General features: G+C 33.0%; 2 protein-coding genes across 4 annotated transcripts; one reads left to right on the top strand and one right to left on the bottom strand.

Moving 5' to 3' along the window:
• Nucleotides 1-452: 452 nt before the first annotated feature.
• On the bottom strand, nucleotides 453-6,965 carry LOC145967765 (uncharacterized). 3 transcript variants are annotated; one of them, XM_083092699.1, is made up of 10 exons: nucleotides 6,556-6,965; nucleotides 5,846-6,054; nucleotides 5,453-5,562; nucleotides 4,809-4,904; nucleotides 4,517-4,682; nucleotides 3,510-4,209; nucleotides 3,039-3,426; nucleotides 2,456-2,767; nucleotides 1,947-2,363; nucleotides 453-1,771 (listed from the first exon to the last, which is right to left on the bottom strand). In XM_083092699.1, the coding sequence occupies exons 2-10, from the start codon at nucleotides 5,885-5,887 to the stop codon at nucleotides 1,324-1,326; spliced, it is 2,679 nt and encodes an 892-aa protein (XP_082948825.1). In that variant the 5' UTR covers nucleotides 5,888-6,054; nucleotides 6,556-6,965; the 3' UTR covers nucleotides 453-1,323. The 3 variants fall into 3 exon arrangements, with proteins under 3 accessions (XP_082948825.1, XP_082948826.1, XP_082948827.1); XM_083092700.1 differs by having other exon boundaries at nucleotides 6,661-6,965; XM_083092701.1 differs by having other exon boundaries at nucleotides 3,510-4,167; nucleotides 6,556-6,963.
• Nucleotides 6,966-8,148: 1,183 nt separating this feature from the next.
• Nucleotides 8,149-11,778, top strand: LOC145967767 (uncharacterized protein KIAA2013 homolog). The gene is made up of 8 exons (XM_083092702.1): nucleotides 8,149-8,266; nucleotides 8,361-8,855; nucleotides 9,278-9,749; nucleotides 9,837-10,074; nucleotides 10,155-10,393; nucleotides 10,475-10,702; nucleotides 10,921-11,195; nucleotides 11,266-11,778. The coding sequence occupies exons 2-8, from the start codon at nucleotides 8,675-8,677 to the stop codon at nucleotides 11,451-11,453; spliced, it is 1,821 nt and encodes a 606-aa protein (XP_082948828.1). The 5' UTR covers nucleotides 8,149-8,266; nucleotides 8,361-8,674; the 3' UTR covers nucleotides 11,454-11,778.
• Nucleotides 11,779-13,587: the final 1,809 nt, after the last annotated feature.

Genomic DNA, 13,587 nt, shown 5'->3' with positions numbered 1-13,587 from the left:
ACAATTAAATCTAAGATTAAAAATTCAAGAAAATAAAATTGAAAATTTTTTAACTTTTCTCATATAATTCATTACAGTTGGTAATTTATCACTATTTAATGTTTAATGAAAAAATTGTTTGTACTTACAATTAATATGATAATTATACACTCATGCTTTAGAAAAGAGAAAAAAATAAATATAACATAAAAGAAATAATTTTAAAATTGATTATATACTAATTGTTACATATAATATGTATTATCAATAATTTATTCTTGTTTTTTTATGTATATCTTTAACAATTTAAATATTGCTTAAATAATATAGACGTTATATCAAACGCATTTAACTATTAGGCAAACAAAAATTATTTATACACTTGTGTTAAAAAAAAAAAATAACTCTTTCCTCATCTCTGTAACTTTGTCAGTAGTATCAAACTCAATGGAAAGCGATAAGATTATCAGCAATAAAATTAAATGCATTTTATTGTCGTTTTCCAAGCATATACTGTTTAAGAACAAAGTAAGATTCAGCTTTGTTAGGATAGAATATAGATGTATTTTACATATTTAACGTATTCGAAGAGACGCGATCACTCTTGAGCACGTTAAGCTAAGGACTTAATTCTATAAGATACAGCGAAAGAGGGCTTGTTGACGCGTATGCATGATATTGTGCAATAATGTTACGATAGAATGGTAACTACGCGTGCCGTTTGTGGATTAACTAAAACACTTCCAATCGTTGTCTCTTGAGAGCTTCCCGAATAGAATCCTAGTTCATCCTTTTCTATTCCTTTATGCGAAATATGAGAAAAGTCTTGCAGATGCTGTAAAACGGTAGATAAGTACGGGCTAGAGCTTTATCTCTGATCAATTCCCTCTTTTCTCGATTTTGGAAAAATTATACACTTATGAAAAACAATATTTCTCTCAAGATTCTTATGCAACGTAGATACATTATACTTTATTGCTTTCGTGTTACGTATTGGTCATTTATTCGTTGTTTAAATTTGGATTTATTTTCAATTTATATAATTTTTACTTAATAATTTCATATATACATATTGAAAAAAAGGAAGGTAGAGAAAAGAATGATTAATCAGAGACATTGCTTATGCAATGCGACTGTAAATTCACAGCGAACATCTCGCAAATGTCACGAGCGGAAGAGCATCGTAATAGAACAAATTCGAGTTCTCTTAATTCCTCGGAATGTTAATCGATGACATAATTTTCGTGATATGTAATCCAATGTATCGACTGAAATAATTCTTAAATTTCAGGTCGCCTGTGATTGTGACTTAATAATTTTTTAAGAGAAAAAATTAAGGAAGAGTTATACATTTACACAGTCCGGCTTGCCAGTAGAAATCGAGCCGGTCGAGGACGAGGCCGAATGTCTTCTAAGATAGCCGGCGAATAGCTGTCTCGCCTGATTAAGCACACGGATCACATTGTGACGGCGAATCATCTTGTCAAAGTGCATCGCCATCTCGTTGTAATCCATCTGATTGCGCATAACAAAGTCTCGGTGCTGCAGCAGAAGGGTGATACATAGGAACATCAAAAAGGGGTTGCCGCCGCCGAATTCGTGCGGAGGCGGCAAGGAGTTTTCACCCAGCTGATCCTCGCTCGTTCCCGCGGGTATGAGATTGGTCAGTTCAGTCACTTCCTCGCATTGCTCTTGAATAGACTGTTGCTGCTGCTGCTTTGTCGGGCTCTCCGATACAGGCGGGTTTTGATGCCAACTCTCGGTTCCTTCGCTATCTGAAGCCGACTCGGACCTGAAATATAAACAAAGCACTTTGATAAAAAATGTAAAAGACACTTCTCTATCATATATATTAGCATTGATTTTTTTTTATTTTTAACGATAGGATTTTTTGACGCACACATTTGAATTTTATTCATTGAAGCCTTCAGATTTAAATCTTTGCAAACGAAAGTGCATACATATACCTGGTGGTACATTTGAGCAGTCTGATCGGCGTGACGGATTTTACACCGTTCTGATCTTCTAAAATTTCACCGTCGTACTCCAATTCCGCCTGCTCGTCTGGAGTCGTAGGGTGATGCTTTTGTTGTAATGTGTGTAACGGATTCTCCCATACGAAGACATCCGCCGCTGGACTGCATCTCGCCAATTCCGTTTCGGTTTCGCTCTCCGGTAAGTCACTTTCTCTTTTCGAGAGTACACAATCGCACTGTAGCTCGCTAGGCGGCGAAAGTCCAAACACTTGTCGATCCAACGATTCCAATTCCAGTCTTAATTCTCTGGTCATCGACGTAGTCATCGGAAAGAAATCCGTGGAATCGTCCGGCGAGCTTGGTTCGTCCCTCAACACTCTGATGACGCCGCTTTCGCTCGAGACACGTCTACAATGACGAAATATAACACTTTCGAATAGTCTATTCTTACAAAATATGATTCAGTTTCTACGGATATCTTGATGAAAAATTATTATTACCTGAGTTCAGGCTCGGCATCGCTTGGCGTAACTTTGCTACGATTAAGGCTAGTGAAATTCAAGAATTCGTTCAGATTTTTTACCACTCGCGCACATTTCTTTTCAGAATTATCGCTTTGCTCATTGTTTTTAATTTGTTCTTTATTAGAAGCAGACAATCTGTCTTTCAATTCGAGAAGATTCGAACGTTTCGATTTAACTGGAATAGAATCTGTACTTAGGCACTTTTCCGTCGACTCTGTATTCCTTTTGTTTTTTGTACTGGTCAAATCGTTTTCCGAGTCAGAAAACGCTTCGTACGGCGAGTTGGATCTGAAAGTAAACATTTTATTAGTAGGATTAAAACCATTAAATGCATAACTTTTGATTAACGAGAAAAAGAATAAATAAAAGAAATTTATTTACTGCAAAATCGAAGTATATTCGTATTAGTTTGTCTACGAATATTTCTGACATTTCCATCTAAATCTTTCTTCATCTACATCTTGCATAAATCCGTTTGAACTTTATATTTTATTCGAAAAGCGTATTTTTATAGTTTCAAATAACTTCAATTATTATGCAATTATGCAAACAAGGAAACCTTTTCGTTTCTCCGTTAATCTCGGTAGCTGATTGTTGAGTCGAGTCCTCCATGCTGAGGGTTTTCCGTTTTATGCTAGCGGCGATACTGGCCGAGGAACTTTGTCGTCTGATAGCGCAGACCTTAGTATACGCGTTCTCACGGATGTGCTTCACGTTTGGACTCGGCGGCGGTGACGGTGGCGGAAAAGGCACCTCGGCAAGACTCAGTTCGCCGGTCGGCGGTGATGCCGGCAAAGCAGCCCACAGAACCTCGAGCATTCTAAACGCATCATCCAGTGCGAACTCACGCTTCATTTCCAACAACAGCCAACGGTAGCAAAATAGTAGATCGTCCGCTTGATGGGACTTTAAGTACGCGTAAAAGTCGGGGTCGTAGTGCTGAAGACCTACGAGGAAAATCTCTAAGATATAAGACTAGAATTTTACAGAATAGATGATTGCAAAAAATGCATTTTTAATGATCTCTTACCTTCTGCAAGATGAGCAAATTTGATGGTCATAGCGATACCGTCGAGCATAAAATTATCTTTCAATCTTCTCATGAGAGCGCAGAGACAAATATAGGCTTGAGCTTCGTCTCGCATCGTGACGAGAAGGGGCGAGGCCAAGTCGCTCATGCCCTGGCAGTAACTTACACTCGGGTGATTTAAAGCGTACGTTGTCAAAATGTTGAAAAGACTCGCCGTGTTCTGATTGTCGTCTGAGCCGCCGTAAAATTTGTGATGCCTATCCGTTCTGAGGACGTCCTTCCTTACCATACTGGTGACGTAGCCGAGATCGCCGACGTTCTGGCCTTTTTGCACCAGCACGCGCCACCGTTCGCGTAAATTCTGATATTCCTGCGCCTTTCGCTTCATGTAATCCATCCGCTCGCGACCCGACATCCCTTCCGGATACACATTCAGAATATGTTTCCAGACCACTTTACGCAGGCTGGGTTCGATCCCGCCAAAATAGATAACAGCCCTCAAATCCTTAGAGTGCACCACTTGGCCGATTGGATCCAAAAATCGGCGAAACTCGGCGTCTGTTAACGGCGGTCGAGGAGGATGAACATTTTGCTGATGAGACGATTCCTCGCCCAAGTTACCCAATGCACGTTGCACCATATTTAGCGTTCTTTCCATCTGTGACGAAAAATTAAACGGGAGATAGGATACACCAAACAACTGTAATAAAAATATCACAACAAAATAATAAAATAATAAAATAAAATAAAATAATAATAAGAAAATCTCTCTAATAATTAAATAAGAGAGAAATAATAAGAAAACCATAATAAAATAAAAAATAAAAAAGTAACAATAATATTTTAATTATAGTAAACATGTATGATTTTTAATTGAATGAAAAGTATTCTATAGGATTAATTAATTTTCCACATTCAATTCTTTCTGATATTTCTGTAGAAATACTAGGCATCTTTGGAACATTTTCAATATTGCCTCGCTAACTGATATGAAAGATGGCACTTGCCTTATTCATAATAAGACCAGGCAGTTTTGGCGTCTTGTAAGGAAACCCAGTTTCCTGCTGACGTGTCGAAACTTCTTGTACATTTTGCTCCCAGTAACATTCGCAGTCTCCAGTTTCACCAAAAGGTTTCAGATTTACTTGTAGGTAGAGGTATGGCTCAGACGCGCTAAAAGAACTCATGTTAGATTAAAAAAAGTGCTTGTGTACTTATCGAGATATATATACATATTATCTGTCTAATATCATTATTAATGTAATGTAATCTATGATAATCGATTAACTGTTCAATCACCTGATAAACGCTGCGTCCAAGTCCCAGTCCGAAAGTAAGAACAGGTATGTTTCAGAGCCATAGTCATCGATCGCTCGATACGAAACGGTAAATTCCCTGCGGCACGCGAGCGATTTTTACGGCGTTCTGCTTAATATTTCACGACGCGACAAACACGATAAATTCAAGGAGGTTTGCACGTTTTTAATTTAAGAAGCTCTTTTGTATAAAAATGTTAAGTGATATTTTATGTCTCTAAATGATTGAATAATAAAAAGTAGCACATACATATATACATACATCTTATGTAATTATTTTATCATGAATGAAAAGAGAATTATATTTTATTTTAAAATATATTATAGATTAATATTTTAGAGATTAATTATTACACATTTATACATTAATATTTTTTTGAATATTTATATTTTACATTAATATTTTATATATGTATCTTTTTTTGTTTTGCAATCAACTCATGTATTAATGAATTATATCTTTCTAATCTCTATCTTATCTTTTTCAAAAAATAAAAAGATTGCTTTTTTAAGTTAATTTCTGAATATAACATAATATCTTATATAGTTCATCTTATATAGTTTTGCCTATTATAATAGAATTATTTAAATGTCATCATTAAATTTTATCATATTAATGTGACTCACCCTTTTATGTCAAAAGCTTTGATGAGAATACTCTGTAATACTTCTATTGATGTTATTTGAGGATCCACACTAAATTTGCGGTATTCAGGTTGGTGCCTGGTTTCACACTTCTAAAGCAGGAAAGATACAAAAATTACATTATTAAAATATATACAAACTGATATTTCTTTCAATTTTTAATTAATTTTTTATAGCTATATCATATATTATTATGTAATTACTTGCAATTTATTATTATATTTTAATAAATTTTTACACTCAAATAATCTAAACCACTTGTACGTAAACTATATAAAAATCTCTGTTTTTTTATCATTTTGTCTTATTAAAAGAAGAGATTTATTTGTTTCAATATGGAAAGTTGGAGAAGAGGAAAGAAAAATTCCATTATACCTTCACTTTGACGCGCACAGCCTCTCTGGAACAACCAAACATGTTGTCACTGTATATTTTTTTCTTCTTCAAATAAATGTGATATTTCACAATAGATTTCCAACCATCATGATTCTTGCATATTGCAACTTTCAATTCCTTCTATATGTTCATAATTCATGTATTCATCAAATTTGAGTAAAACTATCGTAACAGCGAAACCAACTGAACTGAAAAATTGATAGCACAAGTTCAAAATAGCATCATTGTAATTAACACACATTGATAAGGCAATATATTAAATAATAGAAAAAAAAATTTTTTTGCTTAAAAGAGCATTAATTTTTATATTAAGATAATCTATAAAAATATATATACACATTAAAATAAAATTATGAAATATTATCATCAAACCACAAATTATTATACAATAAAATATCAAAGTATATCCAAAAGTTCGCTAATCAAGACTGGAAAATTTTGTCTTACATGACACAAATACTAAGAATATATTTTCTTGTAGCACACAAATAAAGTTTACTACAATTAGTGAGAATAGATGGAACAATAAATTTTATTCTTTGCCATAAAACACATTGCAATGTAATAAAACTATTATAATTAAATTCCTCATTATTATTTCTTCTTTACTGTTATCGATTCGTCAGAATTATTTGACACTTTCCGTCCTCGATTAACAAAGACCATGCGATATAATTATTAATAATTACTGCGACAGGCTGTGTATATTCAATCCACGGTGTGCACACCAGAGTGTAATAAAATACACTCTTCTCCACAACTGGTCATGCTCGTGTGCTTGCTTTCTAACTCGCCTTTTAATTACACGTTTTCAGGATAATCATGTGTGTCTGGCGGGAGTAGACGATCTGTGCAGTGCGGGAGGCGCGACCTCGACGATGATCAGTGGAATCTCCGGTCGCGGGGAAGATCAGGACGGACAATTTGCCGCCAAAGCTCGGGCCTCCGGACAATCCGCGGCGGCCGTTATTTATTACTGCCCGACGTCGACGTCGTCGTCGTCGTCGTCGTCGTCGACGTAATGCCGACGTGACAGCTTCGTTACAACGTTACAAACGTCAGTCGCGCGCTCGCCGAGCGCACACTGTTCGATTTTTGCGTCTGTCACAGGAACGAGACGTCGCCCTTCATCGCCCCGTCCCAGCGACACCATACACGACCTCGCAAAAATATCAATGCGATACTTCTGCATTCGAATTTTTTTTTAAATGCGTGGATAATGTGTAAAATTATTTTAAAAAATTTTTCTTATATAACTATGTATTTATATTAATTTAATTAAATTATATTTTTTATTTTTTACTATATTTTTTAATTATTTTTTATTATGTACTTTAATTATTCAGTTGTATATTTTTATGCAATTTAATATATATATATATATATATATATATATATATATATATATATATATATATATATATATACATATACAGGGTGACCCATTTTAACTTAGGCAGCCAAATAACTCGAAAAATAAGCAAGATAGAGAAAAATGTTTTAGACAAAAGTTGTATGGTTTCGAGGGGGCCATAAGATGGTATCATTGGCTTGACCTTGAAGAGTCATTTGAAGGTCACGTGAAGGTCACTTCAATTTTTTTAAATGGAACATCCTATATATTTTTGTACATTCTTGTAGCTCATCTCGAGAGCTTTCCAAAACGCTATAATTAAGTACATTTTCGTTAAGTACTTTTTGAGTTATGAGGCTTGAAATAATTTCTTAATTTTACATAAACCGTAAAATATCTTGTAAAATATTCATTTTTCGATTACCTTACCTTAATAGTTTTATGTACAAAATAATGAGAGGAATCAATTGGTGTAAAGAAAACACATAGTTGTTTCGAAGAAAAAATATGTAATTTGCAATTAACAATTCCATATTTTTTCTTAAAAACAGCTATGTTTTTTCTTTACACCAATTGATTCCTCTCATTATTTTGTACATAAAAGTATTAAGGTAAGATAATCGAAAAATGAATATTTTACTAGATATTTTATGGTTTATGTAAAATTAAGAAATGATTTCAAGTCTCATAACTCGAAAAGTACTTAATGAAAACTAACTTAATTATAGTGTTTTGGAAAGCTCTCGAGATGAGCTACAAGAATATGCAAAAACATATAGGGTGTCCCATTTAAAAAGTTGGAGGTGACCTTCAGGTGACTCTTCAAGGTCAAACTAATGGCACCATCTTATGTCCCCCTCGAAACCATACAACTTTTGTCTGAAACATTTTTGTCTTAAACTTATGGATTTCGAGATATTTCAGTGCGTAGATTAAAATGGCCTACCCTGTATAAAGCGAGTCAAAATGCAATCGTTCGATTCATTGATTAAATATTTATATGTACTATATATATGATGTAATGAAAGGAATCAAATTAAATAAATGTAATAAATATTAAATTTAAACTATTATAAACTATTGATTATTATATCAATATTATACATTTAACAATATATTTCAAAATTTAAATATTTGTAGCAGCAGCTCTGCATAAGGTGGATTCATCAGCTGATGCAGAGGACCGGTTGTCGTGTTGTTTACTTCGCCTCGTGGCTTCCGATAACGCAGCCTGACATTTCACGCTGGTGAACGATTATATCTTACGCGTTCGCGTAATTTCACAGACTGATCGAGAGCGATTCTGCTGTAAGATGGAAACGAGATTCTGTCGGTGATTTATCTCCTCGACGATCGGGATCAGGTTATGTCCGCCATCGTCGTCGGCTGGTCGACGGCATCATCGAGGATATTCAAGGGTACACGCATTTTACCGGCTCGCGAAAGCTCTCGCAATGAGAACCGGGGGTATGTTGGACGGCCGCGAGTTCGGCAAACGCATTCGTCGTCTCCTGGACGGCAATTACTCCTACCGTAAGATCCTGCTGATTGTCCTGGTTTGCGGCGGTTTGCTATTGTACTTCGGTCCATCCTTCGCGCAGTGGCTCTTCTCCACCGCTAGGGAACCCATAGAAGGTATTTTTATCAGCTTCAGAAGCCATATCTCAGGACATATCGCAATTAACTGTCAAGTTGGCTTGTCTTAGATTCTTTTGTATTGAAGATATTTTTATATCAACGGTACAACTTTTTTTTTATTTTACTTTAACACTATGATTAATGTTAACTTTTTTTTTATGTGAATATAAATTGTTTTCTTACACGTAAAAATTATATATGAGAAAGTATGCTTTACGAAACAATATTTCTTTCTAGAGAAAAGTGTATTTTTTAATTTTTTGAATTTATTTCAAAGCTCACATGCTATATAAATATATTCAAGTAGAATTCTCTCTCTCTCCTGTTATATAAAATTCTCCAGAATTTCTATAATTTCTATAATTTCTATTCATACACAATGATTATAATAAAAACATTAATTCATGCATTTTTTACAGCATTTGAGGACCACTGCATAAATGAGAGGTTGGCCAGTTTTTATTTTGATGCTATTGAATACAACGCAAATATTCTGCACAATCCACCTAAGAAGAATGAATATTCTTATCTGCCATATATTGGTAATGGTGTCTTTGGAGTCCCCATTTCTCCAGAAGGCTGGCTGTATATTAAACACGGGAGAGCTCTTTTACTGCCTGTACAGTGGCAACCATTGATCTCACATCCTATACCTAAGGATAGCTCCTATCGAGAAGCTACTGTTGTTCACTTTACAAATGGAATTGTTTATAAATATCAGTGCCTTAGAGAGGGGTACCACGTAGACTTTCAATATTATGCTCATAGAGGACTTGAGGGGATTTTAGTGCAGTCTATAAAACTTTCCAATCCATTTTTGCTTTCTCAAGAGATTTCATTGAAACCACAAGAATCCACTCATTGGAGTAATTCCCATATAGAACCCGTCAAGTAAGTAAAAACATTGTTTTACAATTTTAAAGCTAAATAAAAACTTAATAACATTTATTTTGTCTATTAATATTCACCTTTTGTCAGGATTCAGGTAGATGGGCTTAATCATGAGTATAGTCTCATATCTGGATTTATATCAGTACCCAATTCCAACAAGATAATTGTCATATCAATAATTTACAAAGTTCCACCTAAAACGGTTCAAGTGAAAGCGCTCAGTTCTGTTAAATTGGAATTTTTATCGAGCATTCAATACAGTGAGCCGATCTCATCCGAACAGTATCATGTGGAACGCGATGCCACCAAGAAGAAGGCGATTGATGTAAGCAAACAAAAGATTTTTTTAATTTAATGTTGAAAACAAAAATATATATTATTATATCTTTTTTTCATTTTACATAGTTAATGAAAAAGGCGATTGCACGCCAGCAACGAAGCCTGAGAGAGGAGCACGTGAATCTCTGGCAAAGTTATTGGTATACAAGCCTGAGGATAAGCGACTCCAAGGCTGATGGCGCCATTAACGGCCACAAAATTAATTCTACTATGTATTATGTGCTATCTCAAATACCGCGAAGTGCTCAAGATGTGGAAAAAAATGTTGCTATGAACGAGGGCTGTTATCGAGGTCACCACACCTTGTAAGCATAATTAAAATTGTGTGTATTGTCTTTTAAAATAATTATTACATGTTTATTGTTATATAAATTTCTTACTTATAGAGACGCTCCTCGTTTGTGGAAAGATACATCGTCTATCAAAGCAGTGAATGAAATAGTCGAGGCATGGTTGGTTACATTAGAGAAACAAGGCTGCCATCATTTAGTGACTGGTGGTCCTGCGGCTGTACAGCAAGCAATCGTGCTGAGTCTCGGTAGTTTAAGATTCAGTAATCAACATCTTGAATTTAATATCGATCCACAGTATCTTCATCGCGACTACTTGTTTAGGTATGATTTGCCTATATTATACTCAACTAAATTAGATATAATTTAAAAATAAAACCAAATAATAGATTATATCAAGAAAACGCAATTTAATAAAACAAAATCAAACGTTTGTTTAGAATTATTTCTATAAAAATATTGTTTCTTTTTGCGACTCTATATATATTATGCCTCTTTACTTGCATTATTTATAAAATAATGCTGGATTATGTTTTTTTCAGGCGTATAAGTTATGGAAATTTAACGCATGTTAATATATCCGTAACAGTTGGTGAGGATAATCGTGCAATATTAGGAGTAGCTTTAGACAAGAGTGATAGTGTTTATTTTGGATGTGACGCTGGCTGTTTGGATGCACCTGTGCCTCTCAGCCAGACCTATACAAACTTTCCCGTCAAGTTAACGAAACCATTAACCGCAATACTTTATATAACATCTGATCACCAGCATATGCAGGATCTTCGCAATGCTCTGCATGTGCACGAAGTAGACGATGGTACGTTAAAAGAAGTTGACATAAATATTAATCATTAAAGAGCTAATGTCTTTTTTCCTGTTTTTTTCAGCACCAGCGCATGATCATCAAGTGATGGCCTTGCATAAACATGGACATCAACTTGGAGGCTTGCCCACTTTATTCTGGGTAAGCATATGTTTTCTGATAATTGTGTTCCATCTGTTTCTGTGTAAACTAATTTGTAATGAGTATTACAGTCATCAGGATCGGCAGCGAGTCCGATATAATAAACCGTAATATGATTGTATACAATTTTCTTAATTAATGCAATGTGTACATATGTATATTGTTGTAATGTGTATATACATATATTTTTTTAAGTGATGTATGTAGTAGGCTGATCATTTTTTAAGTGACATAAATACGCATCACTTGAAAAATGCATCTGTGTAATATATAAATCATATTTTTTATAGCAATAATCATATAAGGAATATATATTTTGCAATTGTAACAAATTATTTGTTTTAGCGCGGTTAAAAATCAGATAAAATATTTTTGCTGCATTTTAGTGCTAAAAGTGATTTTATTTAATTTTTAGTTTAATAATATAATACATTGTATAGGCATTATATATATATATATATATAAATTAAATGAAATCATGTACTATATATATATATGAAGTGAGAGAGAAAGTACTACACATGTATAATTTGGTTCTATAAAATTTCCAATTCAACCTCTTCTATAATAGAAGTTTTATAAAAAAACAAATTATATTAAATTTTTTTCTTTAACATTCATACAATTTCTATTTTTTTGTAAAATTTTACACAATTCCTGTTTCTTCCTATTAGACAATTGAAATAATAATAACTGATAGCAGAAATTCCTTTTTTTTAATATTTTTTTAAAATATTTTATATTTTATATCTTGTTTAAAATGGCTAATGACATTTGTTTCTATAATATTATTTTCGTTACTCTTTAATCTCGAACTTAATTCATAATATATGAAAGGGCAGATTTTTACTTAACTTATCATTGATAATTCTCTTCTCGATGATATTTTTGATTGAGCATTCAAAATCCATTAGAGTTCAGTTAATTTGCAGTTCTAGAGTTTTTTTGCAATGATTGGATATAACGTGATAAAAGGAAGAGGTTTTAAAATTTATCAGTCATTTAATGCTGATTACGAAAATGATTTGTGTTGACAACATTTATTATAGAATATGTTAAATGTATAATAAATTATGCTACAACATAAGTGTGAACGCGTACATAATTAATATATCACAACGTAGGATGTATAAATATTAATTAGAAATCTATGTTGAATGATATTTGTTTAACGGTAAGATAATAAGTATGGCTGAGTATTCCGAAATATTTGTGAATGATTACTATATCATTAAAAGTCACCGTTGATAAAACCATAAATGATAATTAATATAAGATTAATCCTCATCTCACAAAAATATATCTAATAAATAATAATCCTTTATTTAATGAATAATAATTTTTTATTATAGAAAATATCATTGAATAGAAATAAAGTATTTTATATTGTTGTATTGTATACTGCACATATATGCGCGTGTTATTTTAAAATATAAATAAGAAAAAGTATATTTACATTTAAAATTAATTCTTTATAAAAGATTTAAAGAAGTGTGAAATTGGACAATTTTGAGCGCAAAACAATTTTTGAAAATTTTAAATTAAATGTGAAAAATTATTAAACGAAAAATAATACTTATTATTTAGCTAAAAAATTGCTCTTTTACTTACATATAAAATATATATTTTACAAATGAAAAAGTAACATTCGGAATTTTGTCTGTTATTATTTCAGTCAGTGAGGATTAATATAATGGGAATAAACTTTTTAAGGAATTTATAATTGCCTGAAATGAAAAGCAAAATGAATTGACAGCGACGTATTAAATCATAGTAATCGTTTCTTAAGCGTAATCACGACTAGGAATTATGAATTCTTTTTACGGACAAAAATGTATAGTAGATCCAACAACACCACGCAAATAATTCTAAAACACGTTCGGGTTAACTTAAGTTAAAATTTTATTAATTGACATATGTAACGCGTTAATATGTCGCGCGTTTTCCGATACAATGCGACGTTTTAAAAAAAAAAATCTCCGCGAAGAGAGTGGCGTTAATCAGTCTAAGTTTGTTTAATCTATCAGTGACTTAATATATGACGAGATCGTACAGACGATATTAACATTACTAATTATTCTTACGCGACTAATCGCGTAAGAATTAAATTTCACTCTTTAATCTGGAAGCGAATGTCTACGTGACAGAAAATAGCGCAGATAAATAAATACATAATTAGGCCGATAGAACTAACGGTTTGAAAACTTGAAAAAAAAAAGATTTCTTTAAAACTGAGGAACAATAA

Source organism: Camponotus vicinus, unplaced genomic scaffold (assembly GCF_025532165.1).
Source record: "Camponotus vicinus isolate PSW18456_S1 unplaced genomic scaffold, iyCamVici1.0 SCAF_3, whole genome shotgun sequence".
Classification (NCBI taxonomy): domain Eukaryota; kingdom Metazoa; phylum Arthropoda; class Insecta; order Hymenoptera; family Formicidae; genus Camponotus; species Camponotus vicinus.
This window is presented reverse-complemented; position numbering and strand designations above follow the sequence as displayed.